At 43.3% G+C, this 16,716-nt stretch overlaps 1 protein-coding gene across 1 annotated transcript; it reads left to right on the top strand.

The window, feature by feature from the left end:
* Window positions 1-336: 336 nt before the first annotated feature.
* LOC105055746 (uncharacterized) lies at window positions 337-8,569 on the top strand. Its single transcript, XM_010937708.4, has 3 exons — window positions 337-1,086; window positions 7,958-7,981; window positions 8,066-8,569. The coding sequence occupies exons 1-3, from the start codon at window positions 842-844 to the stop codon at window positions 8,154-8,156; spliced, it is 360 nt and encodes a 119-aa protein (XP_010936010.1). The 5' UTR covers window positions 337-841; the 3' UTR covers window positions 8,157-8,569.
* Window positions 8,570-16,716: the final 8,147 nt, after the last annotated feature.

Raw genomic sequence — 16,716 nt, forward strand, 5'->3', positions numbered from 1 at the left:
TTGATAATGCCTCTAACAAGAGCAGCTCAACGGACAATTCAATAAACAATTTGGAAAGAAACAGAGCCAATTCATCCAACTTTTGTAAGGCCAATATATTTTAATTCCGATCTTTCACATGAGACCGATCTTGAAATGTTTGGATCAAGCCCGTTCATTTGCTGTATAGGTTTATTAGGCTTGTTCAATTATCTTGCACCGTTGCTGCAGCTGATCCTACTGTATCCATATCGATGGAATCTGATGGTCCAGAACGCGCGGTACAGCATAAGCCAGGGTGTACGGAGCGCACGATAGAGACGCCCACCAGGGCTTAAGTGTTGCTTCCAACGAGTGTGCGCGTCCGTCTTATTTGCAGGCTGCAGCCGCTTCTCGCCTTCTTCCTCCCTCCCTCCTCCAGCATCTCTCTGTAACCTTCTCGGCCTCTTCTCCTAATTTTTAACGAATAGAAACCTTTTGATTGCTTTTTAGATTATCTTCTTGTTTTCGATCTATTCCACCCTCCATTCTTTTCTTCATTTTTCTCGTTTCTAGCGATCTTCCAGCAGATTCTATTCCAAAAATTCGGTTTTGTTTATCTTTTTTGGGTTTATTTAATACTCAATTCGTCTCCATTTTTGATATTTTGACTCCGGATTGATAGAGCAGAATTAGTTTGCGGTCCTTCAACCAAGAGATAAGAATCAAAGTTCAGGAAGGATTTCAAAGTGAGAGACTCCTGCGATTGTTCTTGAATTTGGGTTTTTTGAATATTCTGAAGAAATATATGTGGATTTTTCCTTGTCTTGGGGGTTAGATTAGGGCATTCCGGATTTTATGTGAGCTGTCCTATTGGAATTAGATGGATTCGGCTGGAGTTGAAGTTAATAACTGTCATGAAACCAAGTCTTCTGTTTTCGTGGATTCTAAAAGGGATGGGGTTGATAAGGGGGAGGAGAAGGAGGAGGACGGGGAGACCAACTCCCTTCTGCGACCAGTCTCGAATGGAGGATTGGCGGCGAAGAGGCAGAAGAGTTCGAGGAGGAAAGTCCAATGGAACGATCGCAACGGCAACAAGTTAGTGGAGGTGTTGGAATTCCAGCCAAGGTCAAATCTTGCTTTACCTTTTCAGTTCATTTTTTTTTTTTTTAATCTTTGTTTTTATAGATAGTCTTAGTAATGAAAAGTTCTAGTTTGTGCTATGGATTTAATCCGCTAAAAATTATCAAAATTCGAAATGAAGCTGATATAGGTTTTCACCAGGCTTAACAGCCATCCGGTATGTTAGTTGTAAGATGTGGAGCTGTGTTTTCTTGTTATACCTTCTTCCCAATTGCTTCTTGTACGGGAGAAAGAAAGCTGTTTTCTCTCTTTACTTCTACATTGTTGTTCAATGCCACCTCCTGGCCATATTGATGTTTAATGTACTCTTCCCACTACCCTGGCTTATATGGATATAGGTTTTCTGTGCTAGCCAAGTATGATAACCAGAAAAACGTTTGACTTTTGTCGCTACATGAGGATATGCATGTCTTGTAAATTAGTTTCCCGTAAACAATGCATCTTTTCCTTAGAGAAAGGACATGGTTTGTCATTCATGCTTCTCACAAGAGACATGTTCCCCCCTTTCTTGAAAGCTTCACAAACTTGTGTGTTTCTTTTGTACGAGGACCTGATAGTCATTTATTTGTAGTGTCCTGATCTGTGTCATTTGGATTATTCCATCTCGTTGTCTTATACCGTATGATGTATCGATACTGTAGCATAACGGTACTGGTATGAGATCTGGTGCCGAGACGGCAAACTTTGGATAGGGGTCTTGCATGATTCTCCAAAAGAATTCTAATTTCATAGAACGAATGTTACAAACCTACTTATGTACCAAACCTTAGAGTATTTGGTCTTCCTGCTTATTTTCTTTGATGTCTAAAGTTTAAACCACTGACCACTAAAGCGTATTCCTTATCCACGTCCAAGCCCTTAACCCATCTAAAATGTGGTCAGCTAGGGAGCACAATTTTTGAGTGGTGAAGGCTGCCTGGAAAGCTTGAGTAGTGATGGCTGTCAATGGAAAAATCAAACTCTCTAAAGAAACTTGGAGCTAAGTCTCCTAGAAAGGAAACTTTAGGTCAGAGAGGAAGGAAAATACATATGGTAAGACATATGAACAAAGTTGTAGACCGAAGAGTGCCACAGTAGTCAAGTTGAAGCATAGTTTCACGTGCTAAAGCATGTAAGAAATGCCAAATTTGAAGGAAAACTAGGTCAGAGACATGAAATTAAGTAGACTTTGTCACTGTTACCTAGACACTCGCCTCTAGCTCCAAAAATCTGTATTGGATATGTGTTCTAATCGAATATGCCTCAGACACTTGGACATTTATGAATTCTTTGTTTGAAGTTTCTCAAGATTGGTGGAGAGCTGAACTCTGTCAACAATGAGTTCAACCTCCATTTTGATGTTTAGTGAGCATTTTTATTTTTTTGTAAAGATTGCTTAATGATGTAGACATTAAAATAACATTATGAAATGTTATTTTTCTCATCTTTTTCGTTAAACGGGCAGCTAGGATGAGAAACATGTGTATTGAAAGGCCTTGCAAGATTAATCTTATATGGAAAGGCGTTACAAGAATTAATCTTTTTATATCTTCCATTATACAAGGTTTAGAGGTATAGATGTATATTATTTAGTTAGAATTATATTCTATCCTACATATGTAATGTATTCTCATATCAATATTTTATCCTCTTGCCAATCAGACACTTGTACATGTTTGCATCCGATTCTCATGTCTATGCCAATAAATACTGGTTTTTGTTAACTATATCATTCTCTGTCATAGGCAACAATCTTGCTTTAACAGTTTAAGTGGTCATGCATGGTTTGTTTCTTGATATTCATCATTCTGCAATGGAATATATCAATGCTTAACTAACTTGAGATTTTATTAGGAACTAAAACCATGCACTTGCATTCACATATAACATCCAAATAAATGCAATCAGATCCTATTTTTGGAGAATAAAAACACAATATTTAAAGAATCAAGCTGGAATGTTTGCAAAAAAGAGAACAGAATTTGATGAAGAGTAAGATGAATTACTGTTGCTTGTGATTCCAACTGGTCTGAGGAAAGAGAGTGGGAGAGTAAGTAGGAGTGCTGATTGGGAATGAGTTTGTAATCATATTAAGCTTTCCTTGCCATCAAATTCTGACATTCATACCAATTTTCAACTCGAATCAACACATTTTTTTGCATAGCTAACTAATAAAATAAGGATTTTTTTTTTTAGGTGCAATTGATTGTCCTCTCTCATGTATCAAAGATTAATAGGCTAGAAAATTTGTTACCTTATCCCTGAAACACACTAGACTACCATTTGGATGGGAAAAAGTTCGTCTTTCTTCTCTCATTATTTTCCTTGTTTCTTGATTTTTTTTTTTTTGTTTTTTTTTTCATCTTTCAAAAATGCTTGGCCTAAATTGGATTGAGTTGGTTGGCTTTTTTGATTCAAATGCCTGTTTGGTGATGTCATTGCCAACTTAACTAGTTTTTCCTCATTTGTACAAACTGGCCTATATCTGAATGCATGTCTAGATAGTACTAGTTAGGGCATGGTCAGCATGTAATGGCTAGTTTCAACTGCTTCTAATAGCTTATAAATAATATGGTACATGTCAATTTCACCAATTTTCTTGCCCAAGTGTCATTCTAGATGGCAACATTTAAATTATTTTTATGAACTTATTCATAATTGTTACCCATCATCTTTCCTTACACTATACTCTTAGAGAGATTGTTGTTACCACCGAGCTCCTAGTTTGGTCATGTTGCTATAACTAAATGGTCAATTTCATGTTGCAATGCTTATTTCTCAATATGGTGGCATTTAAATCCTTATTATGATTTGTTCTTCATTAGTGTCTAATTATCGAATATCTATTCATATTAGAATAAAAGAGGGCAGGATGTGTGTCTTGGGCCTTGGCGCAATAATATAGTTGCTCCACGGGTTCGAAAAATGGAAAAGCCTCTCCACACATGGGGTTAAGGCTGCATCTTTTTGACCCTTCCCAAATCTTGTAGTGGCAGGAAACTTGTGCATCAAGACACCCTTTGATCCATATTAGAATAAAAGATTGAAGGTAGGGATCTAAATTAGTTCACAAAGATACATATAGTCTGTAGACATGGTTGAATAGAGCAACCATTCCATTAAAGGAGATGGTGAGGCTACCTGTTATTTATTAAGTTGTATATATTTTAAATCAACGAAGTTATTCCCTTTTCATCTAACTTTCCAACCACATAATATGCTTCTAAGCATGTCTTTTCATCATGTGTAAACTCTTCGATTTATACTTTTACTTCATAAATGCATAAGTTGCCTCCTGAAATTTTAATTTTACTTGAATGTTTAAAGCTTAAACAGATGAATGATGTCAGTTGACTGTAGTCACATATCCATATCAAAGATTTTATAATAGTTTTTTTAACCTATTTATATTTAATCAGTCCATGAATACTGCCACTTTTCTCCCAGGCACAGATTCTTCTCATCCTCTCTCGCGATGAAAATAATTCATAGGAAAGTTTGCTTTACCATATAACCGTATTAAAAGAACTCTCTCACCTTTATTTTTCACTTTCCGGAGTCTTGAATGGTGAATGGCCTTTCTTACACATTATGGCACAAGCTTTTGACTTGTTTTAGCAGTCAAAAGTTAGACCTGTAACCTGTTAAATTTGTGCTAGAGTATTCAAAGAAATTAGATTCAAAATATGATTGTCCTAATTGGAAATTGAAATAAAATGAGGATTTTTTTTTTTTAATATTTCCTATTCTCAAGCTGAAGAGGTGAATTTTGCTGATTAAGATAATGGCTGATATAACTGTTTGTGATATAACTATTGTTGAAGGATCTTTTATTTGATTCCAGACTAATTTAGCATGCTCTAGTCCCTATCATGTGATAAGCATACAAATCAAGAAGTAGTTTTATGTTTTTTCTTGTTTTTTGGTTTTGCTTTCAGCTATAAGAATTATATCTTTTATAAAAGTGCATATAGTCATGTTTATGCTTTTTATTTTTCGTTTTTTATTTTTATGTGTTTCCTGACATTATATAGTTACTTTGTTCACATTATGAATCCTTTATTCACTGATGCATACAGATTAGAGAAAACAAATAGTAACACCATAAATACTAATATTTAATTAGAGGATAAGAATTAAGAGATGCTGTGATTTGTTTTATGGATGTGCTCAGTGGATATGCAGGTGTATCTCCTTTCTGAAACTATTAAGGCAAGAAAACATCATCATGCAGTTTGTGAAGAATGCGAGTATCATTATTTGTTCTCTTTATGGAGTTTAGAAAAAGAGACTTTAGTATCATCACTAGTATCTTACTTGAACAGACAAATGCAGTAAAAAGGAAACACTAGAAGTTCTAGTGTGACATTACATATGGTAAAAGTTGTCAACAAATGGAATTGACCTTAGGAGTTTGGATTTATGTTTATGAATTCTACCTTTTTAGGATGTCTTTCCAATTGATGTCATCAGTTAGGGTGCCTTCATTTGTGAGCTAGGTTCACTTCTTTGCTTTGCACTGCTTTTTCCATGTTTCCAGTACTCTTGCTGGCTACACCTGCTGGTTTGCCTTTTGGGGGGTTGGGCCATCTTAGGTTCCTTGATCCTAGTAGTGGAGGTAAATTTCTTATGTACTCCTTTATTTTATATCCCAATTTTTAAGTCATGCTTGCTGTGTTCTGCCTTCCTTAAGAAGAGCATTTTTATCAAGGCAATGAAGAGGGTCATAAGCTTCTGATGTGGGATGATGGATGGCAAAGTTTAGTTCAAGAATTCCAAAGGCTTTTTGTGTCATAGTGGGGGAAAATTGTCTGAGCAAGTCTGTATATATACATAATAATCTGACGGCAACATCAGTGAGTCGCTGGTTTTTTAAATCCTTGGTTTGGAAAAGAGGAATTGGATTTAATGAGAAGGAATATGATGGTAAAAGATTTAAGGTGAATGGGTTTTGGATTATTTTTGCAAGAATAGGAATCAATAGCCCAGTAGGAGCTGTAAAGCAGACATACAATAGATGGAGAAAGGGTTTACATACAATAGATGGAGAAAGGGTTTACATACCACTCTTACATAAATTTTATTTTAAATCAGGAAGGTAATTTTGTTAAATCTCATGATGATAATACATTAAAAAAAAACATGGCATTAATCTAGATCCCTGAATACTTGTTAGTTAACTATAACATGATAAAAATTTGCTTAATGTACTGACATCTAAAACTGCTATTCTGTTGATTAACATGGATTGGAAGTACTTTGGAAAGGAAAATTTATTCTTTGCTCTAATCACCTATTTTTTCCTTCTTTTTGTGCTGGACTATGTGAATGCTTGATAAAGTCAAACTTATCCAATTCTGAAGGCTGTGATGTGAATGATCTCTCTCATTTGCTAGTAGAACCTGCCAGAAAATATTAACTTAAGAATATTTTGATCACGATAAAACCAAGAAATTCATAGTTCAGTGTGTTACCTGATAATAATTCCAGAGGTTTGTTCACTAAATAATGATGATAGGTGGATGTCAAGTATAATTGTTAAATACATTTTGTCGAAGGAATAAACTCTCTCTCTCTCTCCCTCTCTCTCATGCACACACTTTCTTTCAAGCACGAAGAATTATTGGTTAGAACGGTTCTACCACGTGTACCTTGGACCATCCAATAACAAGTCAGCACATCATCCAAGAAAGTGAACTTTTTCTCATTTAAAATAGTAAAAGTTATCAGTTGGCCAATCATAATTAACCATGAAACTTTTTTTATTTAAAATTTTAAATCAAGCTTGGATAATAATGCAGCCTTTTGCACTAATAAATGATGTGCTAGCTTGTTATTGGATGATTCAAGATACACACGGTAGAATTGTTCTAACCAATAATTTCTCTTCAAGCACAAACACATGTGGGCCATATGTTTTGTGGGTCACGAATTTGTTGTGCTAGCACATAATGCTGAGTCTGCTGACTTTGGAGGTGCCTTCCAGTATAGAGAGAAAAAAAGGTGTGTGATATGGTAGATGGGCACATGAACATATGAGAGGCGTATCATATCTTATGATCGGGTTCATTTAATATTAATTTGGATATGGTCTTCTTTTGGTTCTCTCCAGTGATATACTTTTCTATTGCCCTGCACCACATGTACGTGGAAAGGAAAAGCAGGAAGAGGGAGAGAAGGTTGGGGGTGATGAAAAATGGATGCCCGAATCATATTAGAATTATTTAATTTTATTATTTTACGGTATTATTTTCTTATCATTGGAGGCATGTGATATAGAAGTATTCTTAAGCATTTGATACTGTTCATTTTTATTTTTTGATTTGTCATTATTTACTTTTCATTTTTATTGCTGAACTAATGCATGAAATATTCTTCTGCCATCATCACATGACAACATGCGTAAGAGGGCATTATAAGCATCAAGCATGCTTTCATGCTTTTCACTTAAAACATATTTTGACTCAATGATGGATAGCATTTATTCGAGCTAGATGCCATCGATTCACGTCGAAGCTCTCCCCTCTTTCATAACATGTTCAACACCTGGAAAAAGAAATCATACTTATCAAGGCCTTTTTATCATGCTTTGCGAGAAAACATGTAGGAAAAAATCCCTTTGAGTTGTTTTCTAAACTCTTAACAAATTGAAAAAATATGTTGTTTCTGTATATATTATGCAAATGGCTAAGATAGCAAAAAAGAAGATATTTGAATGGAAAAAAAAATATTATAGAAATTCATTTTTTGCAGGATCGCCTCCTTTAGATAGGTTATGCAATTTGGCATCCATCTGAGATTTATCAATTTAATTTCCAAAATAATGTTCATCTCCTTACTACTTTCTCAACTATTTTGTTTTCTTGCTTGTCTGCAGTGATTCAAGTGACTCCGAGGACGAGTATGGAGATTCTTGTATCTGTACTGTAATGTAGATTTCTTGCATATATACATCATAATAACTGGCGACCTACTATTGTCACAGCTCCAGCCATGGGACCTCGATTTGGGAGCACGCAATTGTTGGTTGCGCTCAAGTTTTCTGTTGCCTGGGTGACCTATGGGCTCGCTCATAAAGCGACCCCATGTTTCTTATCAGGGTGATCCATTTTTCATTTATAGATTGAGGGTATTAGAGCTTTTAAATCACAGCATAAGATTAACAGGTGATCTCAGTTTGATTTTTGGTTCAAAGAAAATTCATGTATCGCTGGCTTGAGATGGATGAAGATTTAATGTGCTTCCCTCCGTATATGATTGAAATACTTGAGTATTGATGATTTTTTAACAACCTTTTCTCCTTTCAAAAGTCTGGGGCATTTGGAACTATATTGATGGTCCAGAGGGCCCTAACTGGTTTCATTTCAAGAGTCTGTAATCAGGCCATGAGGCTGATTAAAAGGGGAACAAAAACATCATCGCATAAGTGTGTAAATCATGATAATTTTGTACATGTTTTTCTGAAAAATAATGGATTATCATTTGCAAAGTTAGATGTAATTATGCTATAATTATACATTTTAATGTGGGAGTTTGTGAAGCTTGAAATTTGTTTATGTTCTTCATGCATTGTCGGAAGCCGGTAACGTGTCAGAGTCTTTGGTAGAGGATACTTGGCCCGATTCCCTTTTTTTTTTTTTTTTTTCAATAGCATGAATTACAGCCTAACTCTTTTAATGGCTACCTACTACGTTGATCTTATTGCATTCGATGATGACCTGTGTTGCAGTCAATCTCCTCATCGTTCGATCGTCGGGATCGCGCACCTGCAAGAAAAATCCTCACTGATCGAAGATGCCTCCGGCGGGGATCTTCCGACGGTCAAATCAGAGAGAAGACTAGGCAACAGTAGAAAATCAGGAGGCTCAGCAGGGGAGAGAGAGCTTGAGAGTTTTTTAAAAGCTTAAGAATGCTTGAGAGAGCTCATCAAAATCGTTGTCTTATCCCGTTTTATAGTAGAATGCGGTATGGTTCTGTCATTAATGGTGCAGACAACTGGAGAGTTGTCAAATCGTCGGGGACTATCAAATCAGCGTGGATTGTCAGGTCGTCAGAATTAACCCAAGTCCTTCGCTGGACAATGCCTCAGGATGGTCGCACAGCATGTCCTTGATAGGACAACAACCCAGAGCGGTTGTATGGCGTTTAAATGGGCTGGCCGACTATATGTCGGTGTTCGGCTGCCGGGATGTCAGGTGACGATTCGAAAACACCGTCGGCTGATTTGGTGTTTTGTGAAAGTCGGATGTCGGCTTCCACCCCCGACAGTGAGTCGGTGATATGGGTTCGGTCGTTCGGTCGGTTGGAAACAGTATTGGCCTGTTTGGCCGGCATATCTTCGGTCGGATATTGTTGGCAGTCATTGTCGGAGTCGTCTGTCCATCAAGTGGGTAGAGTCGGATGTCGGTCGGACCGGTCCGAGGATAAGTCGTCATACAGGGGTCAGTCGGTATATCCCAACAGTTGCCCCCCCACTCTTGAGTCCGATGTTGCATCGGCCTGCGTTAACACGTGGACGATGGCCTCGGGCGAAAGGAGTGATTTTTCATCACGTCATGTTCTGACTCTGACGATCGTACCAACGAACGATCCGGTGTCAGACATCTCATTGGGAACGCAAACCGCCGTCTCATTGGAAACGCAAACCATCATCGGTTAATTAATTTCGAGACGCGGTTTTTCCGCCACGCGTCAGGAGGCTACTGGGCCGGAACCGTTCACGCGGATGGAGGCGACGTGGCTCGATCTGGGGCAGGTGCGTCGAACCGTCGGACCAAGAGAGGGCCCAGACGCTGCCACATGTCGACATTCAGAAAATCCTCGTTCGGCGCGCTTTCATCTCGACCGTCGAAGGGCCTTATATATATGCGGCCATTTACATCCAAAGCTTCACTTTTTGCTGCCCTATTTCTGGCGCTGAGGCCCTGTCGAGTTATCCCCCAGTTTCAGGTAGCTATTTTCGTCCTCCTTCTTTGAAAGCTCTTCTCAAAGTTTTTTCCATTCTTGTCTCCTTGCATCCTTGGCATTTTCCTTTTTGTTCTCTTTTCTTGGTGCTAGCGTTATGGCTAGAACCTCTCCTCGAGGAAGTCAGTCGGAGAACCCGATCGATGATTCTCGATCGACCTCGGAGGTGGAGGCTTCTTCACTTTCGAGGTCGAACGTCAAACGGCTTAGGAAATATTATGATATCTTGGAGCAGTTCGAACTTTTCGCCCCTGGGGCTGAGGGTCGGGTTAACAACCCGCCTCCGGGTCAGGTGGCCTTTTATGTCGAGGATCTTCGGACATGTCTTCACTTTCTGATTCCAGAGTTCGTCCGGAATGTCCTGGATTATTACGGGCTTTGTCTAGCGCAACTGGCACCGAACTCGGTCCGGCTAATAATTAGCTTTGCTCTGTTGTGTCGGCTTTTGCCGACCTTTCCCCGCATCTCTCTCTTCTGGGCGTTCTTTGTCCTCCGACCCCATCCAAAAGCTCGAGAGTGGTGGTTCTTCAATCCCTGAAAGGGCCTTTCATTCATTACCGATCTTCCATCGTCGATCCACGGGTGGAAGAACCAATTCTTCTTTGCTTTGTCTTCGCTACCCTGGGGGTTTCCTTCTCGCTGGGGCGACCCTCGAACTCAACCGAACGAAAACAGTCGGATGGAGGCTGGAGATCGAGAGGACTTTCACCGACTGAAGGATGTGTCGGTGCTGAAGCAGAGAGAGCTCGTCACCGAGAAAGCTCGGTACGACGTCGGCTTGAGTTCGGTTCCCCGCTTAGGTACAGTTCGGTCTGTCGGTCATCTTTTGACTTTTTCATCCGTCTTCGGACTTGTGCTAATTTTTCATTGAAATTGCAGGTATGCCGCCGAGAGTAAGATTGACAGATGCTGACATTCGGTAGCATGCGGCGAGGAAGAGGCCGGCGCCCGGGGCCAGACCTTCACGGCCCCCCAAGAGGCCTCAAACATCATCCCTGACCGATATTGCGACGACGGTCGTGCAGCCTAACACCGAACGGACGTCGGGCTTTGAGCCGGTCATCGCTCTGTCGGCACCGACGGTGCCACCCGAGGCACCGTCCGAAGAAGGGGCGGCAGAGGGGGCAGCCGAAGGAGCATTGGTGCCCCCGCCTGTGGAAGAGGTTCGGATCGAAGCACGTGAGCCCGAACGACCTGCGGCGGCTCCCGTTGCACCCTCGGGAGGAACTCAGTTGAGTTCAAGTTTCCCATCTCTCTCCGATCTTCGAGCTTGGGCGACTGATCGGGGGAAGGCTCCGATGGCACCGGTGGACGACACAAGGTCGGCGGACCGCGTCGCATCGTCCGACGTTCGTGTTCCTGAAGGAGTGTCGGCCTTGGTCAATCACAATTTGGTCAGGAGGTTGTGTCAGGCAACCATTCTCCCAGCCGATCGGGAGCTCTTGAAGAGTCGGTCGGTAATCGAGATGCTCTCTTCCTTTTACCCGATCATGATCCAAGTGAGCTCTTCTTCTTTTTTTCTTTCTTCTTCATTATCATTTTTATCATTTCATTTTTCTGACAACCGGCCTTCTACTTGCAGCTGATCTACAATATGTCCGAGCTGGAGGTCGGATATCAGAGGTTCGACGACGTCCGGGCAGCCTGGAAGAATAGGATCGAAACCATCGAAGCCGAGAAGGCGACGCTGGTGGATCAGCTGAAGCTGTCAGTCGACCGTGAGGCCAGGCTCGAGGAAGAAATTTCCCGACTCACCAACGGCCTAGCCGCCTCGGAGGTCGAGCTTCAGTCGGCCTGTGAGCAGGTCCAGCGCAAGACCCGTTCTGTTCATCGGCTGTGGCGTGAGCGGGACGGCGGCATCAGAGAGCTCGAGGCCGAGCGCGAACAACTTCGGGTTAGCCTGGAGAATCTGGCTAAGGCCGAGGAGAACTTATCCTTTGACCAAGCCGACGTCGACATAGCGAAGGCGGAGGTAGAGTCGGCCAAAGAGGCGCTGAGCCGGGTGGTGGAGGACTTTCGTGGCTCGGACGAGTACCGGGAGGAGCTTCTCGAGAGCGACTTCGCCTCCTACCAAGTGGGGTACGAGGACGCCCGGGATGTGATTCAGAGTCTACACCCGGAGCTCAACCTGAGCAGCGTCGTCCCTCCGGGGTCGGAGGACCAAGCCGCAGAGGGGGATGCCGACCCAATGCTGGGGAATCCGACGGCTGCGGAGGAGGCTGACCCTGGGCCGGTGGAATGAGCTGTCGAAGGTGATGTGGCTCCAACCTTTGATCCCACTCCGACCCGAGCGGGTACATCGATTGCTCCCGAACTATCCCCGATGCAGGAAGTCGATTCTGACGAATAGTCGGAGTGTCTGCTCTATTATTTTTGTATTCTTTTATTTTTGTTTCATCTTTGATACTTGTAATCGGGCTTCGGCCCAATTTTGTAAGTCTAATTTCAATTAAATAAAATAAAAAACTTTTCAAATTTTCTCCTGCATGCGATCCGAAGTGTATGTCCCTCCGAGACATCTCCGAGAGTGTAGGTTGTAGCTCCGACATACCTCATTAGGACGTTCGGTAGGATCCAGCGTAGTTGATCGAGGTAGTTAGTGGCGTACGCCATGCTAAGGGCAAAGCAAGCCCCGATCGTAGACCGGCGTCCTGACTGTCATACAAGTTGCATAGGATCCAATAGTCGAGAGTCATCCCGACTGTAGGTCGAGCATTCTTCGTCCGAACCTTGGTTGGGCGTGCACGTCGGGTCAGGTGTCAGCCAATCCCCGAACGTAGCATGTCGACACGATCATTCCGTAGAATCTGATAGTCGAGTAGTGTCCGACGTATTCGGTTAGGATAACGATGACAAATCAAAATATTCGTTGTCTGACCCTTGGTCGGGCGTATATGTCACGATGTATGATAGACGGTGGCCAGCCGAATATCTTTCGACTGATCGTGATCGAGTCGGGTCTGATAGTCGAGTGGTGGCTGACATATTCGGTTAGGATAACGATGACAAGTCGAATATCCGTTGTCCAGCCCTTGGTCGGGCGTATACGTCGCGATGTATGATAGATGGTGGCAAGCCGAATATTCTTCGACCGATCGTGATCGAGTCGGTATGTCGTGAGTGCGACTGCTGTCATCTTAGCATTTTGCCCTTCTTAGTCGAAGCTAAGTCGGCAAGTTAGCCAGCCGCGTTGATCAAGAGTCGACTGTGGAAGGAGCGCGGCTTCAACTTAGAGAGGTTTCATCGCCAGCGCTGGCCTTCCACTAGTGTAGACAGAATGGTTCTCGTAAGAGTCCGATATGTCATCGACGATCGAGCCGTAGATTCGACGATCGAGCTGTAGGTTCGACGATCGAGCCATAGGTTCCCAACGAGATGTTGGGTCCAAGTCGGGGCGTCGGGGCTCGTACTTCTGGCGAGGGCCGATCCTCGACGGAGAGCCAAACTTTGTAGACTCTGAAGTTTCGAAATTGAGTTGTATTCCAAGCAAGGGTATACAGAATTCATTGATGGTATAATTTCAGGTTGTCGGCATTCCAAGTCCAAAGAATGGCTGTCCCTTCCAGGGTCTCAAGTCGGTAGACGCCCGGCCTGCAGGTGTCTGCTATCTTGTAGGGTCCTTCCCAGTTTGAGGATAGTTTTTCTTGATCCAGAGGCTTTGAGACTTTCATCTTTCTTAAAACCAGGTCTCTAGGTCTGAAAGACTTTGGCTTAACTTTAGCATTATAGTATCGGGCTACTCTTTGTCGATAGGAATCTATACGAAGTTGAGCCTCACGTCGGAGCTCGGATAGGAGGTCCAAGTCAGCTCTCCGACATTCGGAGTTGCTTGGTTCACAGTATTGCTCAACTCTAGTCGATGGTAGCCCGATCTCTAGTGGGATCATTACCTCTGTCCCATAGGCCAAATTGAAAGGAGATTCTTCAGTCGGGACACGGAGTGTCATTCGGTATGCCCACAGGACCAAGTGCAACTCCTCAACCCAGAGGCCTCTGGCTTCGTTCTGTCGAGTCTTCAACCCATGCAAAATGGTCCGGTTGGTTACTTCAACTTCCCCGTTGGACTGTGGATGTCCGACCGAGGTCAGCTTGTGCGTGATATGAAATCTTGCACAGAACTCTCTGAAATCATGGTTGTCGAACTGTCGCCCATTGTCGGTGATGATAGTGTGTGGCTGTCCGAATCTGAAGATGATGGACTTCTGGATAAAGTCTTCCATCTTACGCTCGATGATTTGCGCCAGGGGTTCGGCCTCCACCCACTTGGTGAAGTAGTCGATTACGACGACTATGAACTTTCTTTGACCAGACGTCGGAGGGAAAGGACCGAGTATGTCGACTCCCCATTGGGCGAAGGGCCACGGGGCGACAATGAAAATCAGCTGGTTGGCGGGCCGGTGTTGTAAGTTGGCGTACTTTTGACATGGCTCACATCTCCGAACCAAGTCAGCCGCATCTTTCTTCATGGTGCGTCAGTAGTAACCTTACCGTAGGACTTTGTAGGTCAAGGATTTGCCCCCCGGTGACTTCCGCAGATCTCTTCATGCACCTCTCTGAGTGCGTAGTCCGCATCCGTCGGTCCCAGGCACCTTAGCAAGGGAAGGGAGAACGACCTTTTGTAGAGTCGTCCATCCATCATTACATATTGAGAGGCCGTCCATCGAAGTCGCTAGGCTTCTGCGGGGTCCTCAGGGCTGGTTTCGTCAGTCAGATACTGAACGATTGGATCCATCCATCTTGGCTCGATCGTCAGTTGTAGCACCTCCTCAGCCCTGTTGATGCTCGGTTGCTTGAGACTCTCCATGAGTGTCCGGTCCAAGATGCCGTAGGCAGACGTCACAAGTCTGGAGAGTGCATCGGCCTGAGCATTCTCCGACTTGGGAATGTGGGAGATCTCGAAATACTTGAGGTGTGCCACGAGATCTCTCACTTTCTGAAAATATTTCATCATGGTCGGATCCCGCACTTCGAATTTGCCTTTGACTTGTCCCACAATCAGCTGGGAGTCGGAGAAGACTCTGAGGCTGTCGATCTCGAGCTCCTTCACCACTCTCAAGCCAGCGAAAAGCACTTCATACTCGGCTTGATTATTGAAAGCTTTGAAGTTGAATCGGAGGGCATACTCGGTAACTACTCCCTCTGAGTTGGTGAGCAGGAATCCGGCCCCACTCCCTTGAGCATTGGAAGCTCCGTCTATGTGTAACACCCAGGTTGACCCGGGGTTATATTCACAGGTCGCAGCTTCTTTGGAGCTCCTATCTTCCGACATTTGATCGGTTGTCGGGCATTCTGCGATGAAGTCGGCCAGGATCTGGGCTTTCAGAGCAGGTCGCGGTCGGTACTGGATGTCGAACTCGCTTAGCTTCACCGTCTATTTTGCCAGTCATCCTGATGTGTCGGGGCGATGGAGGATTGCCCTCAGGGGCTGGTCGGTGAGGACCACGATGGCATGCGCTTGAAAATACGGACGGAGTCGTTGCATGGATATGACCAAGGCAAATATCATCTTCTCCGTCCTTGAGTACCGAGTTTCGGCTTCGTGGAGTACTTTGCTGGTATAATATATGGGTTGGTGAGTTCGGCTCTCATTTTTTCGGACGAGTACCGAACTAACCGCCTCTGGGGCGGTAGCCAAATAAAGGTACAATGTCTCTCCGACCTCTGGCTTTACAAGCAGAGGTGGAGAAGTTAGATATTTCTTCAAATCTTCAAAGGCTTGCCGGTACTTATTCGGCCAAGAGAAGTCCTTTGTCTGCTTCAGGGTTTTAAAGAACGGAAGGCATCTCTCAGTCGATCGAGAGATGAATCGACTGAGCGCGATGATCCTTCCATTGAGCTGCTGTACTTCCTTTTTAGTATTCGGGTGCTGCATGTCGATAATCGCCTTTATCTTCTTGGGGTTGGCCTCAATTCTGCATTGAGAAATGAAGAACCCGAGGAACTTTCCCGAAGTTACCCCGAAGGCGCACTTAGTCAGATTTAGCTTCATCCGATATCGCCAAAGAGTGCGAAAGATTTCTTCCAAGTCTTAGACATGATCTGAAGCCTGTGCGCTCTTCACCAGCATGTCATCCACGTACACCTCCATGTTGCGCCCGATTTGAGCTTTGAAGATCTTATTGACGAGGCGCTGGTAGGTGGCTCCGGTATTCTTCAGATCGAAAGGCATCACTCTGTAACAGTAAAGGCCCTTGGCGGTCACGAAGGCTGTATGCTCTTCGTCCTCGGACGCCATTCAGATCTGGTTATATCCGACGAAGGCATCCATGAAGCTGAGCAGTCGATGATCGGATGTCGCATCCATCAGTTGGTCGATCTTCGGTAGTGGGAAGCTATCTTTCGGGCAAGCTCAATTCAAGTCGGTGTAGTCGATACGGATCCTCCATTTTTCGTTGGCTTTCTTTACCATGACGACATTGGTGAGCCAGTCGGAATATGTGGTTTCTCTGATGAAGTCCGCCTCAAGTAGCTTGTCTACTTCCTCGTCGATGGCCTTCTGTCTTTCGGGGGTGAAAGATCATTTCTTCTGTCTCACCGGTCTCATGTCAGGGGCGATGTTGAGTCGGTGAGTCATTATTTTCGGAGGTATGCCGGGCATATCCACTGTCGACCAAGTGAATATGTCGGCGTTGGCCTTCAATAGCTCTATCAGCTACTGTCGCTTCGGGTCGG

Source organism: Elaeis guineensis, chromosome 12, assembly GCF_000442705.2.
Source record: "Elaeis guineensis isolate ETL-2024a chromosome 12, EG11, whole genome shotgun sequence".
NCBI classification, from domain to species: Eukaryota; Viridiplantae; Streptophyta; class Magnoliopsida; order Arecales; family Arecaceae; genus Elaeis; species Elaeis guineensis.